Source organism: Stegodyphus dumicola, chromosome 3 (genome assembly GCF_044657685.1).
Source record: "Stegodyphus dumicola isolate Sdum_Otavi_A_Nest chromosome 3, ASM4465768v1".
In the NCBI taxonomy this organism is placed as follows: domain Eukaryota; kingdom Metazoa; phylum Arthropoda; class Arachnida; order Araneae; family Eresidae; genus Stegodyphus; species Stegodyphus dumicola.
The window spans coordinates 184,439,966-184,458,415 of NC_140770.1; the positions used below are offsets into that span (position 1 = coordinate 184,439,966).

The 18,450-nt window shown below is 32.5% G+C and overlaps 1 protein-coding gene across 4 annotated transcripts in view; it reads left to right on the forward strand.

Annotated features, from left to right (window-relative positions):
- The window catches only part of LOC118194674 (serine/threonine-protein kinase haspin homolog), a 239,099-nt gene that overhangs the window by 25,207 nt on the left and 195,442 nt on the right, over window positions 1–18,450 (forward strand). For 3 of the 4 annotated variants that reach the window (XM_085813698.1, XM_085813696.1, XM_085813697.1), the window contains exons 3-4: window positions 14,560–14,750; window positions 15,917–16,035. In XM_085813698.1, coding sequence (XP_085669824.1) covers window positions 14,560–14,750; window positions 15,917–16,035 — 310 coding nt within the window. Of the gene's footprint in view, window positions 1–14,559; window positions 14,751–15,916; window positions 16,036–17,297; window positions 17,567–18,450 lie in introns of those variants that run through there. The other variant, XM_085813699.1, reaches the window with a different exon arrangement.

Consider the following 18,450-nt stretch of genomic DNA (forward strand, 5'->3'; position numbering starts at 1 on the left):
TGGGTGAGGGAGCAGGTGACGTTACTTCTTGACCTTCCACTTCTTTTACGCTTGAGTCCTGCAAGAAACTTTTAAGGATTTCAAAATCATTTGGATTATAATATTTTTTCATCTGATCGGGACTTGCTTTACAGATTTCCCCTCTCTCGTTCTTAAGGTACAATACGACTCCCTTGATTTCCTGAATTACATAGAGGCCTTAAAATTTTGGAGCTAACTTTGCAGTAAAATTGTCTGGGGCACTTGATAAAGAAAATTTCCGCTTCAACACTTTATCCCCAGCTTTAAAATCTGCTTCACGGCGTTTTCTATCATAGTATAATTTTTGTCTATTTCTTGCCGTATCCGAGCTTTTAACCGCCTGGTCAATGAGTTTTTGCACATCTTTTTGTTTAAATTCTTGCTCTCTTTGTTGCGCAAAGAATAATTTATCTAATGGCGTAATTAACTTCCGTCCTAAAAATAATTCTGCTGGAGTTTTTCCCGTAGTATCGTGATTTGCCGTTCTTAAAGCATAAGCTAACTCATTTATGTAGCCATCCCAGCGCTTGTGATGTGTGCTAACATAACTTCGAATTATTTTTACAATGTTTTTATTAACTCTTTCTGCTATGTTTGCCTGTGGTCTATACGGAACCATTTTGATATGGCGTATGCCAAGTCCAGTGCATATGTTTTCTAATATTTGGCTAACAAATTGTTTTCCGTTATTGCTAATGACTTTTATCGGTGCACCGTATTTTAAAATGTATCTGTGTAAGAATGCATCTGCGACTGTTTTGGCTGACGCGCGTTTAAGTGGAACAATCTCTGTCCGTTTTGAAAAATGATCTACAACTACTAAAAGAAAACGATTTTTATTTAACTCACTCTGGGGGAAAGGACCAAGAAGATCTATGCCTAAAATTTCATTCGGAAATGTAGCGCGAATGCTATTTATGGAATGGATTAAAATTTAATTTCCAAAAATAAATTGGCCTAATAAAACTAAATAAAATAGATTAGTAAATAGTAAAAAATTGTGTAACAAAATAAATAATGATCTTTCTTAAAATACTGCCCAATAAAACATGTCGAATAATTGAAAATTTACAAGCTTGGAAGCTAAAATTCTAAAACGATTTCGGAAAATTCGGCCGTCACATGTTAAAAGAAACAAGTCTACAGGCTACTAGTACAAAGAAAGAGGAGGGAGACGAAACGAAACGCAAGCCATTCAATACCGGGGAGGCAATTTTATGGCTTATCCATCACACTAAGGGGAAGCAAACATACTGCCTTAGGCTGAGCCATCTTAGAGAGATTTCAGAAAACGAAAGCGATTTTTTGGAGGGGTTTGTTGTCTGACAACGCGGCCGTTTTCAAAGCATTTCGTTCCGAGAGGCGGGCTCGTTGATGGGTTAATATCATTTATTAACTGACATTGATTGCAGGACCTGACATACGCAGTTACTATTTTGTATAATTGCGGGAAATATACCGCCTCGCGTACCTTTTTTAAAGTCTTTCTGACCCCTAAATGACCCGCTGTTTTCGCGTCGTGTAATTCCTCAAAATGCTTAATCGAAGCGAGGCTGGGATGACTGGTTTGTACTCGAGATTTTCGTTTGTTGTTTTCGTATAAAATAATAAATTATCTATTATTTCATAGTTTTCTGCTCTATTTCTTATCGCATCGATATCTGTGTGCTCAAAGCTTTCGGCGTCTTTCAAATATGCATAGATACTTCCAAATTCAGGATCAGCTTTCAATTCAGCAATAATTGTATCTCTAGAATCTAAAATTTTGGAAGTCAACACAGCGCATTTAAGTTCATTGCCTTCATCGTCCAGTTTTATACGAGAAAGTGCGTCAGCTACATTGTTTTCCTTACCCGGTTTATATTTGATTATGAGATTATATTCTTGGAGTTTTAAAGCCTATCTCATTAACCTGGGCGTTAGGCTTTTCCCCGAGTAAAGTCTACCAACAGCCGCATGATCCGAAAAGACTGTTACTGGAGCTTTGCCGAAATAAACTCGAAATTTGTGTACAGCCATTAATACGGCTAATGTTTCTCTCTCTGTAGCTGTATAATTCGCTATAGCAACATGGTTAGTATATTTCAAATAGGGGTGAACCAATTGTTATTTTGCTTTTGCCGACTGTTGGCTGAGGGGGGAAAAGTTATCTTTCGTCTTTAAGATACACCTACGGAAAATGGGTCAAGGCTCGTTTCTACGGCAACGGATAGCTGCAGACTACCTGGCGAGAGCTTTTCTTATGATAGACAGATTGTAGTCCAGTCCAGTCCATTCCATGCCTTTAAGGCCGGGATATCGCGCAAAGCGCAACCAAAGAACGTCTATGTACAATACATATTCTTTGGCGGAACGTATCCGGCTCAGCGAGAGAAATGCCATAGAATGCTCGTAACCAGTCTGAATTGCATAAACCAGTCTGAACCCAGGACTTAAGAGACTAACTCGCCTTGGTATATTAGAAAACGCTGGAATCTTACTTGGGATCCGAGAATCAAAAAGGAGGTTAATAAACTCAATTGGAGTATCAAGCAGAATATTAAGCAACATAGGTCTGAAAGATGGAATAATAAAATTCTCAGCTTCAATGAGCCAAATAATGAATTCTGGACTTTTGCTAGAAGTCCAGAAAGAAAGCTCAATGCAATAAAACGATCAGTAATGGAAGTATCACCGCCCTTACGAATAAGAATAAGGCTGTGCTTTTAGCCGAACATTTTGAGAAGTAATTCATGCCGAATGATAACCCGTGTGATTACACCTTTACGTATGATATCAGATATTTTGTACAGGACTCTCTAAGTGGCTCCACCGCAAGGTACAAAACAGATTTCACTTCACCCAGAAAAGTTCTAGACATTATCAAAAGACTGAAAAACAGAAAGGCCCCCGGCTACGATAGTATTACTAATATTGCTTTCAAAAATTTACAGAAGTCTTATTTTCACAAGAGAATTATCCTTAGGAGAATGGAATCGTATCTTGAAAGGTTACCACAGGAATAGTTTGGTTTTAGAAAAGGTCTCTCGACTACGAAGCAATAAGTTAGTTTGACTGAATTTATTGGATCAGCAATTCCCAACAATGAGAAAGTCGCCTTACTCACGCTAGACGTGGCGAAGGCATTGGACCGCGTCTGGCAGGAGGGACTAATTTTCAAGCTCATTTGCAAAAATTTCAACAAAGAAATGACCCTCCTGATTTACTCATTTATCAAAAACAGAAAAAATTTCATTTCATTTCGGATCAAAAAAGGTTAAGTGCGGGTGTAGCCCAAAGTTCGATCCTTAGGCCTATACTCTATCTCTTTTATGTTTCAGATTTTCCAAAGCCACTGACAGGCATCAATATTTACATTGGTTCGGCGATACGGCTCTTGCCGTAAAGTCCCTGAGCCCAGTCATAGCCGTTAAAAACTACAAGAGATATATAGAGCATATAGAGCCTTGGTGTATATAGAGCATATAGAGCCACTATATATAGAGCATATAGAGCCTTGGTGTATGAAGTGGAGGATCGCCATCAACGCTTCATCAGTCAAATTAACTAATCATCAGTAAGAGAACTCCCAGATGTCAAGCTCACTCTTTTTAACTCACAGGTTGCAATCATGAAAAAAGCAAACTATTTAGAAGCTATACTAAGTCATAAATTCGTCTGGACTTGAGCACATTAAAAATGTCAAGAGAAAATCTATTGCAATCATGAAATGTCTTATGCATTTACTGAACAAGTTCTCTAAACTGGACTTACTACGTTTAAGACGCCTGTACACGGCAATAGTTCGACCCATCTTTTCATATGCCTTCACTGCTTGGGCGGCTATATTTAATAATGATATGAATAAACCTCAAATAATACAAAATACGTTTTTAAGGCTCATCACGAACGCCCACTTTTTTGTTTCTAATGAGAGGCTTCACCGTGACCTTAAAATAGAAAGAGTCAAGACTTTCCTTCATAAAGTGAATGAAAATTTCTTTAACAAGACGTTAAACTGCCCACATATGGAAAATTTGAAAGTATTTAATTATATGATTCTTACTGAAGACCGAAATATTAGACCTTTAGCAACCCACCTTTGCGACTCAAACTTCCCTACGTAGTCGATACATCTTGTATATAATGTAGATATGTGTTTCATTTAATTTTCTTATGTATTTTGTTGTACTAAACTGCATTTTGTATTTGTGTATCTTTATTTGATTACCTGTTCACCTCACAAACTGTCGAGACTTGCTACACACCAACACTTGCCTCTCCTGATCTGCAGTTTTTGTTTGGATTTGGTTTTTCAGCCTTATGATAATTGATCACCCATCATCTTAACACATTAGAGCTCTCCTTCATCGCCCTTTGGGCATATACATCAGGAGCCGGACACGTCGCGAGATTTCAGCGATATTCCGGCAATATCGATATGGACTGGACTAATATATTAGAAACAGCACGCTTGTCAACCTCCATGCGAGAATACTTCCATGCGAAAATGAGAACCTTAAGCAAGCAAGAGTTAAGAACTTTGATTGCACTAGTGATAATTTCAAGACGAAGTCCATGGCCATATTGAACTCGTTTATAATTATGGAGTAGTAACGTATTTTAATGTGTTCTGCTTTTGTATTTTCCTCTTTATATTGTTACATATGTTATTATATGATGTATTCTATGTACAGTTTTTATTACACTACTGGTCTTATGCAATTGCACTTATTTTTATTGTGTTAGTCACCAGCTCTGCAGCTCTCTATTCATTTACACGTTTCGCCTAACTTTATAAAGTCGCTTCTAAGTTTGCTTACTTTTTCATTAATTTAATTAGGGAAAAAAGGTTCTTATTTCTTTAAAGTTATTTTTGACAAGTTTTTTTTCATAAATTTTAAAGCTCCATTTGGGGGTAGGGCAGTGTTCAGGCACCCAGGTGTTTAACAATGTTAAGGCCCGTCCACACGAGTACGCTCGCGATGTAGTTGACGCAATTTTTTTTTTCGCCGGCGTAAATTTGAGTTACGCAGAAGACGTAAAACTGAGTTCGCTCCTGTTCAGCTTTTACGTCCGTAACATGAACGAACAGCCAATAGCCGACCGAGTTCTTATCACGTGTCATAATCAGAAAATCTTCTTGCTTACCCCTTTCAATATGGCGTCAGAACCACAAAGAGATGAGTTTTTGCTTAGAATTATCATAACTGTATACAGCAATAAAACAATCAGCATACCAATATATATGGTTTGAGAAATCTGAGGATGGCATTGTTCACGCCATCCTCAAATTTCTCAAACCATATATATTGGTATCAATTTCAAATTCTCATTAAAAGGGAAAACTGCATATTTATAAAGCAATGATCCGACCAGTATATCCATATGCTTCACCTGTTTATAGCACCGTAAGTAATAGGAACCTAATTAAATTACAGTTCCTACGAAATCAATGTTTCTGCCTTACAAAATTTTCCTTAATTATTATAAATATTCGTTATATCATGTGTAATAAAAAGCTCTATAAATATCCCAATATTAAATACACCAAAAACTAACTTCAGCAATATAACAAAATAAAGCAGTTGACTGTAAAAGAGTATTCTATAAAATACAATTACGAAATTTTGGAGGAAAGTTACAACTTGGGTCATACGGCAATCATTTATTGAATATTAATTAAATTTACCTCGTACGTCCATTCCGTACGGAATGGACGTACAGATTCTTTGGTCTGAACCGTTCAAGAGAAAGGTCAAAAGGGTTGGGGGTTCACAAGACTCTAAAAGCTAAACAGCTAACAATAGAGGAAGCGAACAATGGAGAGGCATGACGAGGGAAAATCAAAATGTACACTACTTTCGAGAAGTGGCAGTCAACGTTTTGAGTGAAATGTGAAGTAATTACGCATCAATATTCAAACGGTATTTTAATTCTCATTAATTTCAATAATGAGAATTAAAATACGTTTGAATACAAGTACATTGATAAAATAAATACAACAAAATATACAAAATAATTGCGAAATAATAATGAAATTTCAATACATTCGAAACGATGCAATAGTGATGTATATTTTAGCTTATAAGATACACTATGTAGGAAAATTTGCGTCCCGGGTGAGGTGAGCTGCGTAGAGCCAGACATCAAAATCGTCTTAGAAAATAATATAATAAAAAATATTGAAGTGCTGTAAATGAGTGTAACTTTGGCGCTTTACTGAAAATTTCTTAATTCATTCTATGGAGAAATTGGTCAACATATTCAGTTTTTAAATCCTTATGCAAAGTAACTTTGGAAACATAATAATGAGCATTTGTAATAGCGCGCAAAATTTTGCTTGTGCATGACTTGATGTTTAAAAACATCTTTTCTAGAGTAAGAAGCCCAAGCTGATGAGGCACGAGAGAATACAGACCTTGTAATCTATATCCATAAAGAAGAATGTCTGTTTGTGTGTTTGTTTGTTTGTTACACTCAGTCACTACTATAGCTATTCTCACGAAACCTTTTTACAATTCTTTTCTGGATCCTGAGAAAGGTCGACGTCCACTTTTTTCCAAAAGAAAATTCAATATACATATATTTTACGCGAATTTAACGAACTTATAATTAAAAACTCATCTGAACTTTGGCCTAGCTGCACTGCTGTCTGTCTGCTCTGCTTTCTTGCTACAAAATTATCGAAAATATAAGCCTTTTGGAACAGGCACATTTAATGTGCCGACTTGTGTGTAACCGCTACATGTTGCTGAGCTGAAAATAAAACTGAAGATTTAATTTGCCTTCGCCTCCAATTTCTTAGTCATGGTGAATCAACATTTCTATGCAATCAGAATTCCTGCTCCTGAATATATTCGTATTACAACTGTGCTCTTCAGTTACTTCTGACTTTTTTTTATTACATCTGAGTCGACAGGATTCGAACCCGTGCGGGGAGACAGACAGCAGTGCAGCTAGGCCAAAGCTTGGAAAGCAAGTGCGTAATGTTCAGGATGAAATCGTAAGTCAAACTGAGTTAGTTTTGGTTCTCAAAGCATTTTGATTGGATAGTTAATATTGCTGTAAAATTATTATTGGCTGCCTGAGTTTTAGTTTCATTTACATCACCAGAATTACGTAAGAGTCATATGACATAGAATAATCTCGAAATGACACAGTTCAGAGATAGGTTACTATTTTTAGAATAGAGAAGAGAAATTTACGTTGCTTATTTAATCTTTTACATATTCTTTATTTTTCTTACATATATATTTATATACTTTTGGTGCGGCCGACTCCAACCAAAAAGGGAGATGTACAACTACATGTCATAGCAATCCTTTATACAAAATTTTAATGTTCTGAGGCTACTCATTTTTGAGTTATCCGAGATACATACATACATACTCACGTACATACAGACGCCACAAAAAAATCTTCTGAATCCATTTTAAATCAGTTTTATAATTCATTTTGGGGAAAAAAGATCCTTTATTTTTCCCTACGTACAGATGTCACACAAAAACATCGTTAAATTGCATTCGATAGCAGTTAAAATGGACATTTTCGTTGAAATACTATAATACCCAGAATTTTTCTTGATTACAATACTTACTTTATTTCGTACAAGGTAGTGAAAAGAAATAAAAGGCTGCTGCTCCTTTCTCCAAAACTGTTTAAAATTCTAGAACAAGCACGCTTACTGCGCCATTTTATCTGTTTGGCTTGAAAATGTTTGTCAAAGAGAATAAAAAAAAATATCAAATTCAGCCATACTGACGTAATATGCCATCAATATACGTGTTTCGGCCACCAAAATGCCTGCCTGTCTGACCAAAATGCCTGCCTGCCTGACCAGAGCGCCTCTCGGTCTGTGAGAATTTACGCATTCCGTAGCTTGCATTTTTATTTCTTGTTTTATTGTAACCGCTAACTGTAACTTTCCCTTTCTGCTTTGTCGTGTGATTTTCTAGGAGAAAGACTTAGCGGGTGGAAAACAAGACGTCTGTCTACTTTGTCTGCCTGTCTGTTTTTAAGTTGAAACGGCTGAATAAAAAGATGAAGTTTATAGTCCACACGCAAATGTTGTATTATTAATGTTTATTAATTTAAATTTAAGATTCCGCGACACTCAGCATTCCAGATCGTTCATACATACAGGAATAATGCAGTTGTTATTATTCAGATCTTCAGTTACATTTAATTGTTTTTCTGTTTTGCTAAAAATTATCCACTTCATGAATTTCTCTTTCCAAATTTCACAATTTCTATTCGCAGGCTCTTAATTGCTGAAATATTTCAAATTTTCTCATTTAAAATTATGATAATGTTAGGGCTATTAAGGACTTACTTTTACTATTAAAGCGAAAGCTAGAATTACACTTCTGTTATTTTAAATTAAAAATAAGAAATGATTATTTTTTACAAGAGAGACTTCTCGAATAGTGAAATTGATCGCAATTGACGTTTCAGACGTTTACGCGATACGTTTAACATAATATTTATAACATAAATGTAACTTTTATTTGAACTGCTAAAACAGAATTCTTTTTATTGAAGCATTGGTTTCATTTCCATGAGTAGGAAATGAATTCGGAAGATCTTGAGATAAGCCTGAAATCAAGAACATCTAAGGACTTTGCGCTGCTTGGTTGCAGTTGCTGAAATTTCTAAATGAAATTACAAAATGAAGCATAAAAATCTTGTACGCAACAATGATGCAGAAGTGTAGAACGTTTCCCTCGCGTTCTGTTCTAAAAATCCTCAGCTAGTCCATTAACATTTTAATAACTTTTTTCGTCTTATGCACTTTTGATAATTTCGGTCATTTTTGAAAGCATTCATTTCGGCCATTTCACCATTTCGTCTTTATTTTAAGTTTTTTTTTTAATATCTTAAAATGAAATATAGATAAGTTCAAAGGGGCAATTACCCTGAAGAACTGTTATTTTCGCTTTGGCATTTTGCGTTGGTTCACTATAAATGTCCGATTCACTTTTCAAATCGTTGCCACAAAATATTATCGCCCTGTATTATAGTTAAAGAAATTAAATAATGAATAATCTGCATTCATGTATGTATGTTTCTCGCATTGTGATAAAACTACGGTACCTAGAGCCGTTCAATTTTGAATAACGTACGTTTCCACCTGAATATGGGGCATCTGGAAGCCCAATCTGGAATTTGCTTTAATATTTATTTCATATTTTGTAAAACTTTAACGAATTTTTAATTAAACGACATGAAAGCAAACAATGGCAAAATTCTGCGGGGAAAAAAAAATTTACCTTTAGGGCACGGAACTCGGAAATTCTAATGATATACTCATTTTAAAATTAACTTGCGATATTGCTGTTGAACTGAATTTTATAGCTTAACCTCGAAGAACATGATATTTAATAAATAAAGGTAACATACAAAAAGTTAAAAAAACGCTCCTTTGGACGTATTTTAAAATCTGAAAGCTTTTAGACGTTTCTTTTTTTTTTTTTTTTTTTTTCTTTTTTTTTTCTTTCTTTATATGTATATATATATATATATATATATATATATATTTGTACTAATCAAGCAATCTTGCGATCTGTTATCTAAATAGCTCTTTGATCTGAGATAAGCTCAACAGTTTTCCATCTGTTGTTTCTCATTTCGTTTTTATTGATAATCTTAGCAATAGTTTCACATGTATGTTTGGTTCCCAAGTTACTTTTCCTTCAGGATTTACGTGCCTTGGAATTGCTGCTCTTAATTAAAATGACTGAACTGTGAAATTTAGTTATATGAAATTTAATTTCGGAGACATTATTTATATAGATATATTTGTTTCCAGCATGACGTTGCATTTTTCCTTCCCCAGAAAAGGGAGTGTCATTTATTTTAATTAGATGAACAAAACAATTAGTTTAAAGGTCACTGATTATAATTACAGTTTTAGCATTCAAAACTAACGTATCTTACATTGCTTATTAAGTATAAAGAAGAAGAAAGATCTGCAGAACTCTTATTATAATACGATGTACAAAACCGACTTACTAAATATGATTCTCTAGTTTATATCTTTAGATTTGAGTGTCTGGATGCGGTAGCGCATAAAAGCTATTTAGGTAATGAAAGGAGTGACTTTTATTTACGTTGCATGTAGGGAAAACTACGAAAACACCCATGGGTCACATTGAGTACTTAACAAATGTGATGTTAATTAGGTTTATGGTATATGTTTTAATAACAATTAGCATAACTTTTATCAACTATAGCATCATTGTCTAAACTGTGAATTTAGAAAAAGTTAATTTAAGAAAGGAAAACTAATTTAAATTTTAAAAAATCCGAAAGCTTTCAGATTTATATTACGACCAAAGGTTATTATTATTATTATTATTATTCTTTTTTTTAACGTTTTGTGTATTAACTTTATTTATTAAATATCATGTCTTCGCACTTAAAGCATAAAACTCAATTCAACAGCAATATCACAAAATATTTGTGTGTGTGTGTGTATTGAGAATGCGGCAAAGTACACTAGGGCTATCTGCCTAAGGGGAGCACAAAATATTTAAAAGAGCATATCTTTAAAATTTCCGATACACAGTCTCGCGCGCTTGAGGGAAAAATTTTTTTTTTCCCCCGGTACATTGTTGCCCTTTCTCGCTTTGAAATCGTTGAGTTGCTTAATCGGAAACTCATAAATACTTTTAAAATCTGAAATAGATAATAAAACAAATTCGAAATTCCAAATCTGGGCTTCCAGATGCCCATATTCGGGTGAAGACGTACGTTATTCAAAATTTGATGGCTCGCTCTACATACCGTTGTTTTATCACAATGCGAGAAACATTTATGCAGATTCTTCATTATTTAATTTCTTTAAATATAATACCGAACTCTAATATTTGGTGGCACAATTTAAAAATTGATTCGCCGTTTATAGTGAATCAAAATGCCAAAACGAAATTAATGGCCCTTCTGGGCAAATTGCCCCTTTGGGCTAAAAACGAAGCAAATTTACATAAAAAATCGCATTTAAACAAAAAAACAAAACTTTTTTTTCTTTTTTTTTGGGGGGGGGATAATCATGATCTTTTTATGCACATTTTCTGAAAAAAACCTGCGTCATTACATAAAAGCACAAGGTTAGGTTGTTTGGATTGGGCAAAGCATACAAGATTATACCTCTGCGGAAGACTGGTTCGTGGAGAAAACCACGAAAAATACCCACGCTGCTAACTTACTGTCTTAAATTCAAGACCAGGTGGAACTACCAGAATTCATTGGTTTTCACCACTAAACCACGGGTGGAGCCAATAAAATAAGTAATGAGCTGATACATTGCGCGGAAGTAAATTTACAATATAGTCAGCAATGTTAAGCAGTTAAGAGCAAAATTTTTGAATTTTTTTCATGGCAAGGAAATAAAATGTTAATAAATAGATTATATAAATAATTAAAACTATAAAAATTTATAAAAATTATGAAATAAAATTATTCTAAGATTTTCTACCAATATCGCTTTTAAAATTTCTTTGCAGTTAAATACGTTTTGTAAGAAAACATTTTTCTATATTTGAATCAATATAGTTTTTAAAGAAGTACCTGATGTTCAATAATGTGAATTTTTTAAAAAAAATAACAGTGTTTCTTGGATGGTCTTGATGATTATTACTATAAGAGTTAGATAAAATATAAAACCGGAACTTGAATAAAAATATCTCTACAGTGACTTAATGAACTGAAAAAATATTGCAATCAATGGACTATTTAAATGTGGGCATTTTTAGTAATAACCAAGTTTTATCCGTCAAATTAAACTAAATTTGTAATTGGAATAAACAAATTACATTTACTTTGAGCGTAATGGGTGAAACGGATTTCACTAAAAGTAGACGAGTTCCTTAACGGAAAGGGACTTGGTATCCCAAAACTGGTGAAATTCCCGATTTTTCAATATTTTGCTAAAAAAAAAAAAATACCTTTAATACCATTACTACATTAAAGAAAAATTTTGAAATAATCTAACAATAATAAATGGTATAAAATGGCTTTTAAAAATTTTGGCAGCCCTTTAAATGTCTCAGTGTTTATTTTTTTAATTAAATTCTCAATATCAGCTTACACTCTTCCTATATCTTGTTCAAATTTTCAATCGTTAATAAAATACTTTTTATTCATCCACTCAAGTTCAAACACATTTTTTTTTTAACTTGTAGTGGATGACACTTGATGTTAATACAGTTTTTTCACATATTAAAATCAATTCCTACTTATTTATTCCTGTTTATCGGAACTAAAGTTTAAGCTGTTTTTATTAAATATATGATAAGACTTACAAATAATGACCGTTTATTAGGAATTCTCACGTGCTGTGAAAATTAATTTTATAACAACTTATAAATAATAATACATGACTGTGATAAATGGAATTGTAATATTTAACAAAAATAAGTGGCAACAGTGAGACAGAGTTCTAACGATTTTTAAAGAGTATGGAATTAAAGAATTGTTGTTTTATAGAGTTGGATGAATCGGATGTAATGCCCCATTATGTAGCGAAAATTATCCTCGTATTTCTATGTTAACGTGATAATAATATAGTTTTAAAATATAATTCTTTAAAATATCTCCCGCTTCACAAACGGAGAATGCGAAAAGAAAGCGAAAAACGCAAGCGACGATTAGAGAAAGAAAAACATAGTAAGCTCCAAGAAAAGCTTCCTACGAAAACTCTTTGCAGCAGGTCATGTATAATGTCGTGTGAAATTAGTAGATGGAATGTTAATTGAAGAACTGGACTGTTCGAAACTCCCTGGAAAGGTTCCTTGCAATAATGAAGCATTACAAGAGATGAATAGAATGAGACATTATAGACCACCATCAGCTTCATAAATTAGAAACGAAAAAATGTTAATAATGTTAATGAAAAATAACTAAAATAAAATTTTTCTTTGCTGACCTACTAAGTAGGAATTGATTTAAACTTTTTTATATATATTACTTGTTTTACTTCTTAATTGTTTCAGTAACTTACTAAAAAACAGAAGAGGAATGTAATTAAATATGACTGCAACTATCAGCAATTTTTGTTTATATGTATAAACTGATTCATTTAAATAATAAGTTGGAAAAAACATTTTTTTTTCACTTTTAAACTGGCTGGTTTATATATAGTATATATTCAGCACAGCTAATATTTCTCTGTGTATTATCAGTCAACTTTGCTATGCTTCTTCAAGAATTGAAATTATTTGTGATAAGACACGAACAGAAAGAGGTGGCATAATGAAAGATGTTTTAAGTTGCTGACTGATGCATTATTGAAAATTTTTCTGGAATAAACATTAAACACCTTATTAATTAAAATGCTAATAAATTAATTTAAAAAGCAATTTATATATGAGGCCAATTGGCTAAAAGATGTGAAGAAATAACATATGCTGCTGAGTGGTTTTAAATCAAATGTTTTATGTCTTTTCAAATTCAAATTTTACTTTTGAAAAAAAAATGAATAAAACGGCAAATTAATATTATTAATATTGATTATAAGTGTTTTAATATCAGTAAAAAATATTGTAAAAACCAAATTATAATCATAAAAGCTTGTAATTTATATTTATATTAACAATTAAATAATACTAGGTTTTATCTTATATATATGTGTTGAAATTAAGTAATAAAATTATTAAGAAATTTGAAATGATTTAATGACCATTTAGACAGTTTACATTCTGTAATTTGCGTTTTTTTCAGTTTGCATTTTTACAATAAACTGTTTTACTTAAATTCCTAAAACTTATACAGATTTGGACTAAATTATTTAATGTTTTTACTGCTTATTTAAAATTATATACTTAATGGAAACAAGGATGGGTTTTGCAAAATACTGAAAAGAAAAATTATTGGAAGTGAAAATGCGATTGAGATCATTCTTTTTTCGAAGTTTTTACATAAAAATGTGCTTTTATTTTTTTTTCTCAGAACCTAATTCATTAATTGCCAAATAGATTCCGAAAGTTATTAAGAAAACTCTTATACATACAATAAAAACATCTGAAGGATAAACATTGAAAATTGTAGGAAAAGAAAGACATTCTAATTGATAAATTTTTCTTCAAAAAATTTTAATTAAAAAAAAAAAAAATTACAGGCAAAGAATTTTTTTTCAGCTTAAAATCGTTTTGTCTTATAAAACCATTTAATAATATTCATAAAAATTAAACGAATTAGTTCTTAAATACTTGAAAGAAAGTGTAAAATAGCGAGGGATTGCTGGAAAGACTTCAAAACTCGCTGCTAAAACCAAGGCTTTTTGAGTATCTCAAAGCGTTGTCATTTTCATATTATTTACGTAATTTTTCTAACGAGTAATGCAAATAAGACCCTATTTCCCTTAGAATGTGCTATATAAAATCAGTTTCCGTTTGAAACAGACAGTTCTCTTTCATTAGCTAACCAACCAAGATTGGTTTTTATAAAGAACTATAAAAAATAGTAAAATTCGACGATTTATAGAAATTTCATATGAATTTTCATACTTTATTTCATTGAATAACTTTGTGTTTCATCATAGTCGATATTTTTATGCAGCTACCGAAAAACTTCTGAAAAGATGGCTGCTGGTACATAATTCGAATGGATCAGTAAGCGTAAGAAGCCGATGTAAGAAGGCAATCCTAAAATCAATATTTACGAAAATCCGAATGACTGCAGGAATTGATAAACAGAGGAAGGCCTCTGTTTATTCGCACAGTTATCCGGGAAATGTCTCAACGAAAAAAGTAATTATAATTTATGTTAAACCTTTTCTTATTCAAACAATCCTACAGCTTTAAGTTAAGATTTTAGGCTACAATATTTAAAAAACAGGAAAAAAAAATTGAAAGTTTTCAGACTTTAACAGTTGACTAAAAAGGTTTGTTAAGGTTTTTACTCTCTCGCTGAGCTCACATCTGCTGTTACACTTACTACTATTAACCCATTCTTTTTGTCTTTTTAGCTTTATTATTAAATATAATTTTCTTCGAAATTTACAGCACAAGCAATTCAGTAAAAAGACAATAAATAAATAAATAAATAAATAAAAAATAAAAAAGCAGTATCCGTTTAGAATAAGGCGTTAAGTGTTCGTATAACATTTTTTTTTTTTTTTTTTTTTTTTTTTTTTTTTTTTTTTTTTTAAAGTCTTTTCTCAGTTCATATATAAATGTTCAGTTTTCTTACTAAAATGGGTTTTCAATTTTTTTTGGCTTTTTATTATTAACATTCAGTGTGTTTACTTTATTTATTAAGTATCATGTTCTTGGCGCTTACGCAACATAAAATTCGATTCAACAGCAAAATCGCAAGATATTTAAAAACAGTATATCTTTAGAATTTCTGATAGAGAGTCTCGCGTGCTGGAGATAAAAATACTTTATTCCGTACAGTATTGCTACTGCTCGCTTTGAAATCGTTCAGTTTGTTATTCGAAAATTTGCTAAAGTTTCACAAACTAAGAAATAAATAATAAAACAAATTTCAAATTCGTGCTTCTAGATGCCCATGCTCGGGTGGAGGACCACGTTATTCAGAATTTGATGGCTCTAGGTACCGTTGTTTTTTTCACAATATGGCAAACATGCTTACATTCATGCAGATTCTTCATTATTTAATTTCTTTAAATATAATACACGGCGATAACGTTTAGTGGCAACAATTTGAAAGTGGTACAATACATTTAAGTGTTTCGACGCAAAATGCCGTTTCAAGATTAATATCCTATTCAGGATGAACGTTCCCTTTCAGGCTAAAAATTCTTTTTTTTTTCACCACTTTCCATCAGACATTTTGGTAAACGAAATCAAATTTAAGAGCTCTGTGATTGCTTAATATATTTCTTGAATGTGCATATTCTGTTTGGATTATTGTTATTACTGCTAATATTTTAATATTTGTTTTTCATTAGCAAGCTCGTAGGTTAAAAGAAAATCGTTCTTTTTCTGAAGACATCGAAGAATTTGAAAACGCTGCAAAATTTTGTGATGTCCACATGAATGTGAAATTTTCATTTGCTATCCCATTCTGGTAAATAATGACAATTTACTGTTACATAAGAATAATTTTGTTTCATATTTCAACTGCTATACAAATGTGAATACTTTAGATTTAGAAAAATCGTCTGATCATTTAAACATTAAGAATACCATAACTGTTAGGAATCTTCAGCGCCTGCGCGATGTAAAGGAATTGAAGAATTGTATACAAAAGCAATAAGGAATTAGTTATGCCCTATTAAATTTCAGCAAATAAACACTGAATTACTAACATAAAGCAGACATGTATTCCTGCCAACAGTTTCAGATTTTGCGGATGATGTAAGATGACAGGGGTGCAGATAGTTTTTGCTTCTTTTGCAACAAATTTTGAAATCCCTAATTATGCTGTTTTCAGATTACAAAACAAGCTACAGAGTGATGTTCTGAATATTTGACTTGCAATTAATGCATCTGAATCCGATGTTCTCCTTGTAAAGACGCATACAAAATGTATACTTACACCTTAATTGTTCTAATTTCGACAGGAAATTTAAGGATGATAAAATATGAGTATCTAGGCATTAATCATATATAAAGTATTTCGTTCAGAGACCAAGTTTACTTGTCTGTTAAATAAGTTTCTGCTTATTCCTTAGGAAAAAGACGCATCTGCTGGCAAGTTGGAACGTTATCTTTACCTCGAGTATTAATGGGCGAAAAATCAAACGTACGTACGTACGTATGTATTTCCATAACTCAAAAACGAGTAGCCTCAGAACATTGAAATTTTGTATATAGAACTGTTATAACATGTAAATGTGCACCTCGTATTTTAGTTGCAATCGGCCGCACCAAACATATATATATATATATATCCACTCTGATACCCGGCTCAGCGATCTCAGTTTCTTTACTCTTATATATCTGTAAATTGTGCATTTTTTTGCTTTAAAAATGATTGAATTATGTTGCTCTTACCTTCCGGTTAAGGTTTTTATGCCTTTAGGAAATCTGCAAGCAATATTTTTAGAATTATCAACAATTTAAGAGCTAGACTAGAATAGAAGAGAAACACGCTAATGTGACAATCAAAATCGTAAAAAACAACCTTATATTTAGCGTAGGTATAACGAAACACTCAATCGATTTCGAGGGCAGCTAAAGGTCCCTCCTCATCAGGAGAAAGAAATACATAGAAAGAAGAAAATAGGAATCACAGAAACACGTGGTGCTTATCAGCACTGCACGTGGTTATAACTAGATTTTTAATCAGAGTTGCACTGGCCGCCTACTTTTACTGAGCCAGGCTGTCTGATCAAGCATAAAGAAATATTAGCGAAGTTAAAATAGGGAGCGAGGGGCAAATGCACATTACGCTCAAAATCTGAACTTCAAATAAATTTAAGAGCTGTTTAAGTGCGGTTAAGCCTAATTTTTAAATAACATGGCGGACATATTTGCTTACCTTTGAAACAGCAGAATAGCAGATAGAAACTTAGTCTCGCAACAACAAAGATAACGCCATCATTTATTATTGAGAATTAAATCATGCTTAATCCTTTCTGGAATTTTTCGAAGAAGTAAGTATTTAAGATTTACTTCGTAATTTTTAATATAGATATTTTGAGCTTTTATGTATTTTTGCCTTGTCGCGAAGTGAGAACTGAATTGATTGAATGAGAAATACTCAATCGTCTGTGAAAAGCGGTTGCTTTTTTGTTTTGTTTGCTTAATTTCTTTTATACATCGTTCTAGCTTTATTATAGTATTTGAATAGAACATGTGGCAACGATTAGATAATTCTTCAAATGATATAAATTTTGTGCATTCTGAGTTATAATGTGAACGAAATGTAACGCTGATAAGGGAATCTAGCCTTAGAGTGTCGCTATGTTAAACAAATATAGTGAATTTTAAAGAGTGCATTTATTCTATTACGGTTTAGGCGCTATCGACGAAGTAGATTTAATTCAATCCAATAAGTTTAAATGAAATGCAAGAAAAAATGCGTATAATTTAATATTCCGTACAAGGAAGTTATGCGGTGTACACATCAGATTTTTTATGAAATTCAAGACAAATTAAAACAATTGTGTTTTCCTCACTTGTGTTTTCATTAGTTCTTTATAGTGTTGTTCTTTGCAAATGTTTTACGCGGGCAGTTTTGTCACACGTGTACCGTTCCAAAGCCGTTTATGCTTTTTCAATTCACTGATTAATTCGCGCTGGGAAAAAAAAAAAAAAAAAAAAAAAGTTGTTGCCATTTGAAATGTTTTCACTATAACCGTAACTGTGAGAGCTTTCCTGTTTCAAATCATCCCAATCTCCAGCGTGTACTTACAAATAGCAATGTTTGAAGATTCATTTCGATTGATTGAGTGGATAGTTGGAACTCTAGAATTTCATATATCGAGGAGGTTTTTTTATGACCACAATATGTTTCGAAACTAAATACATATTGTAG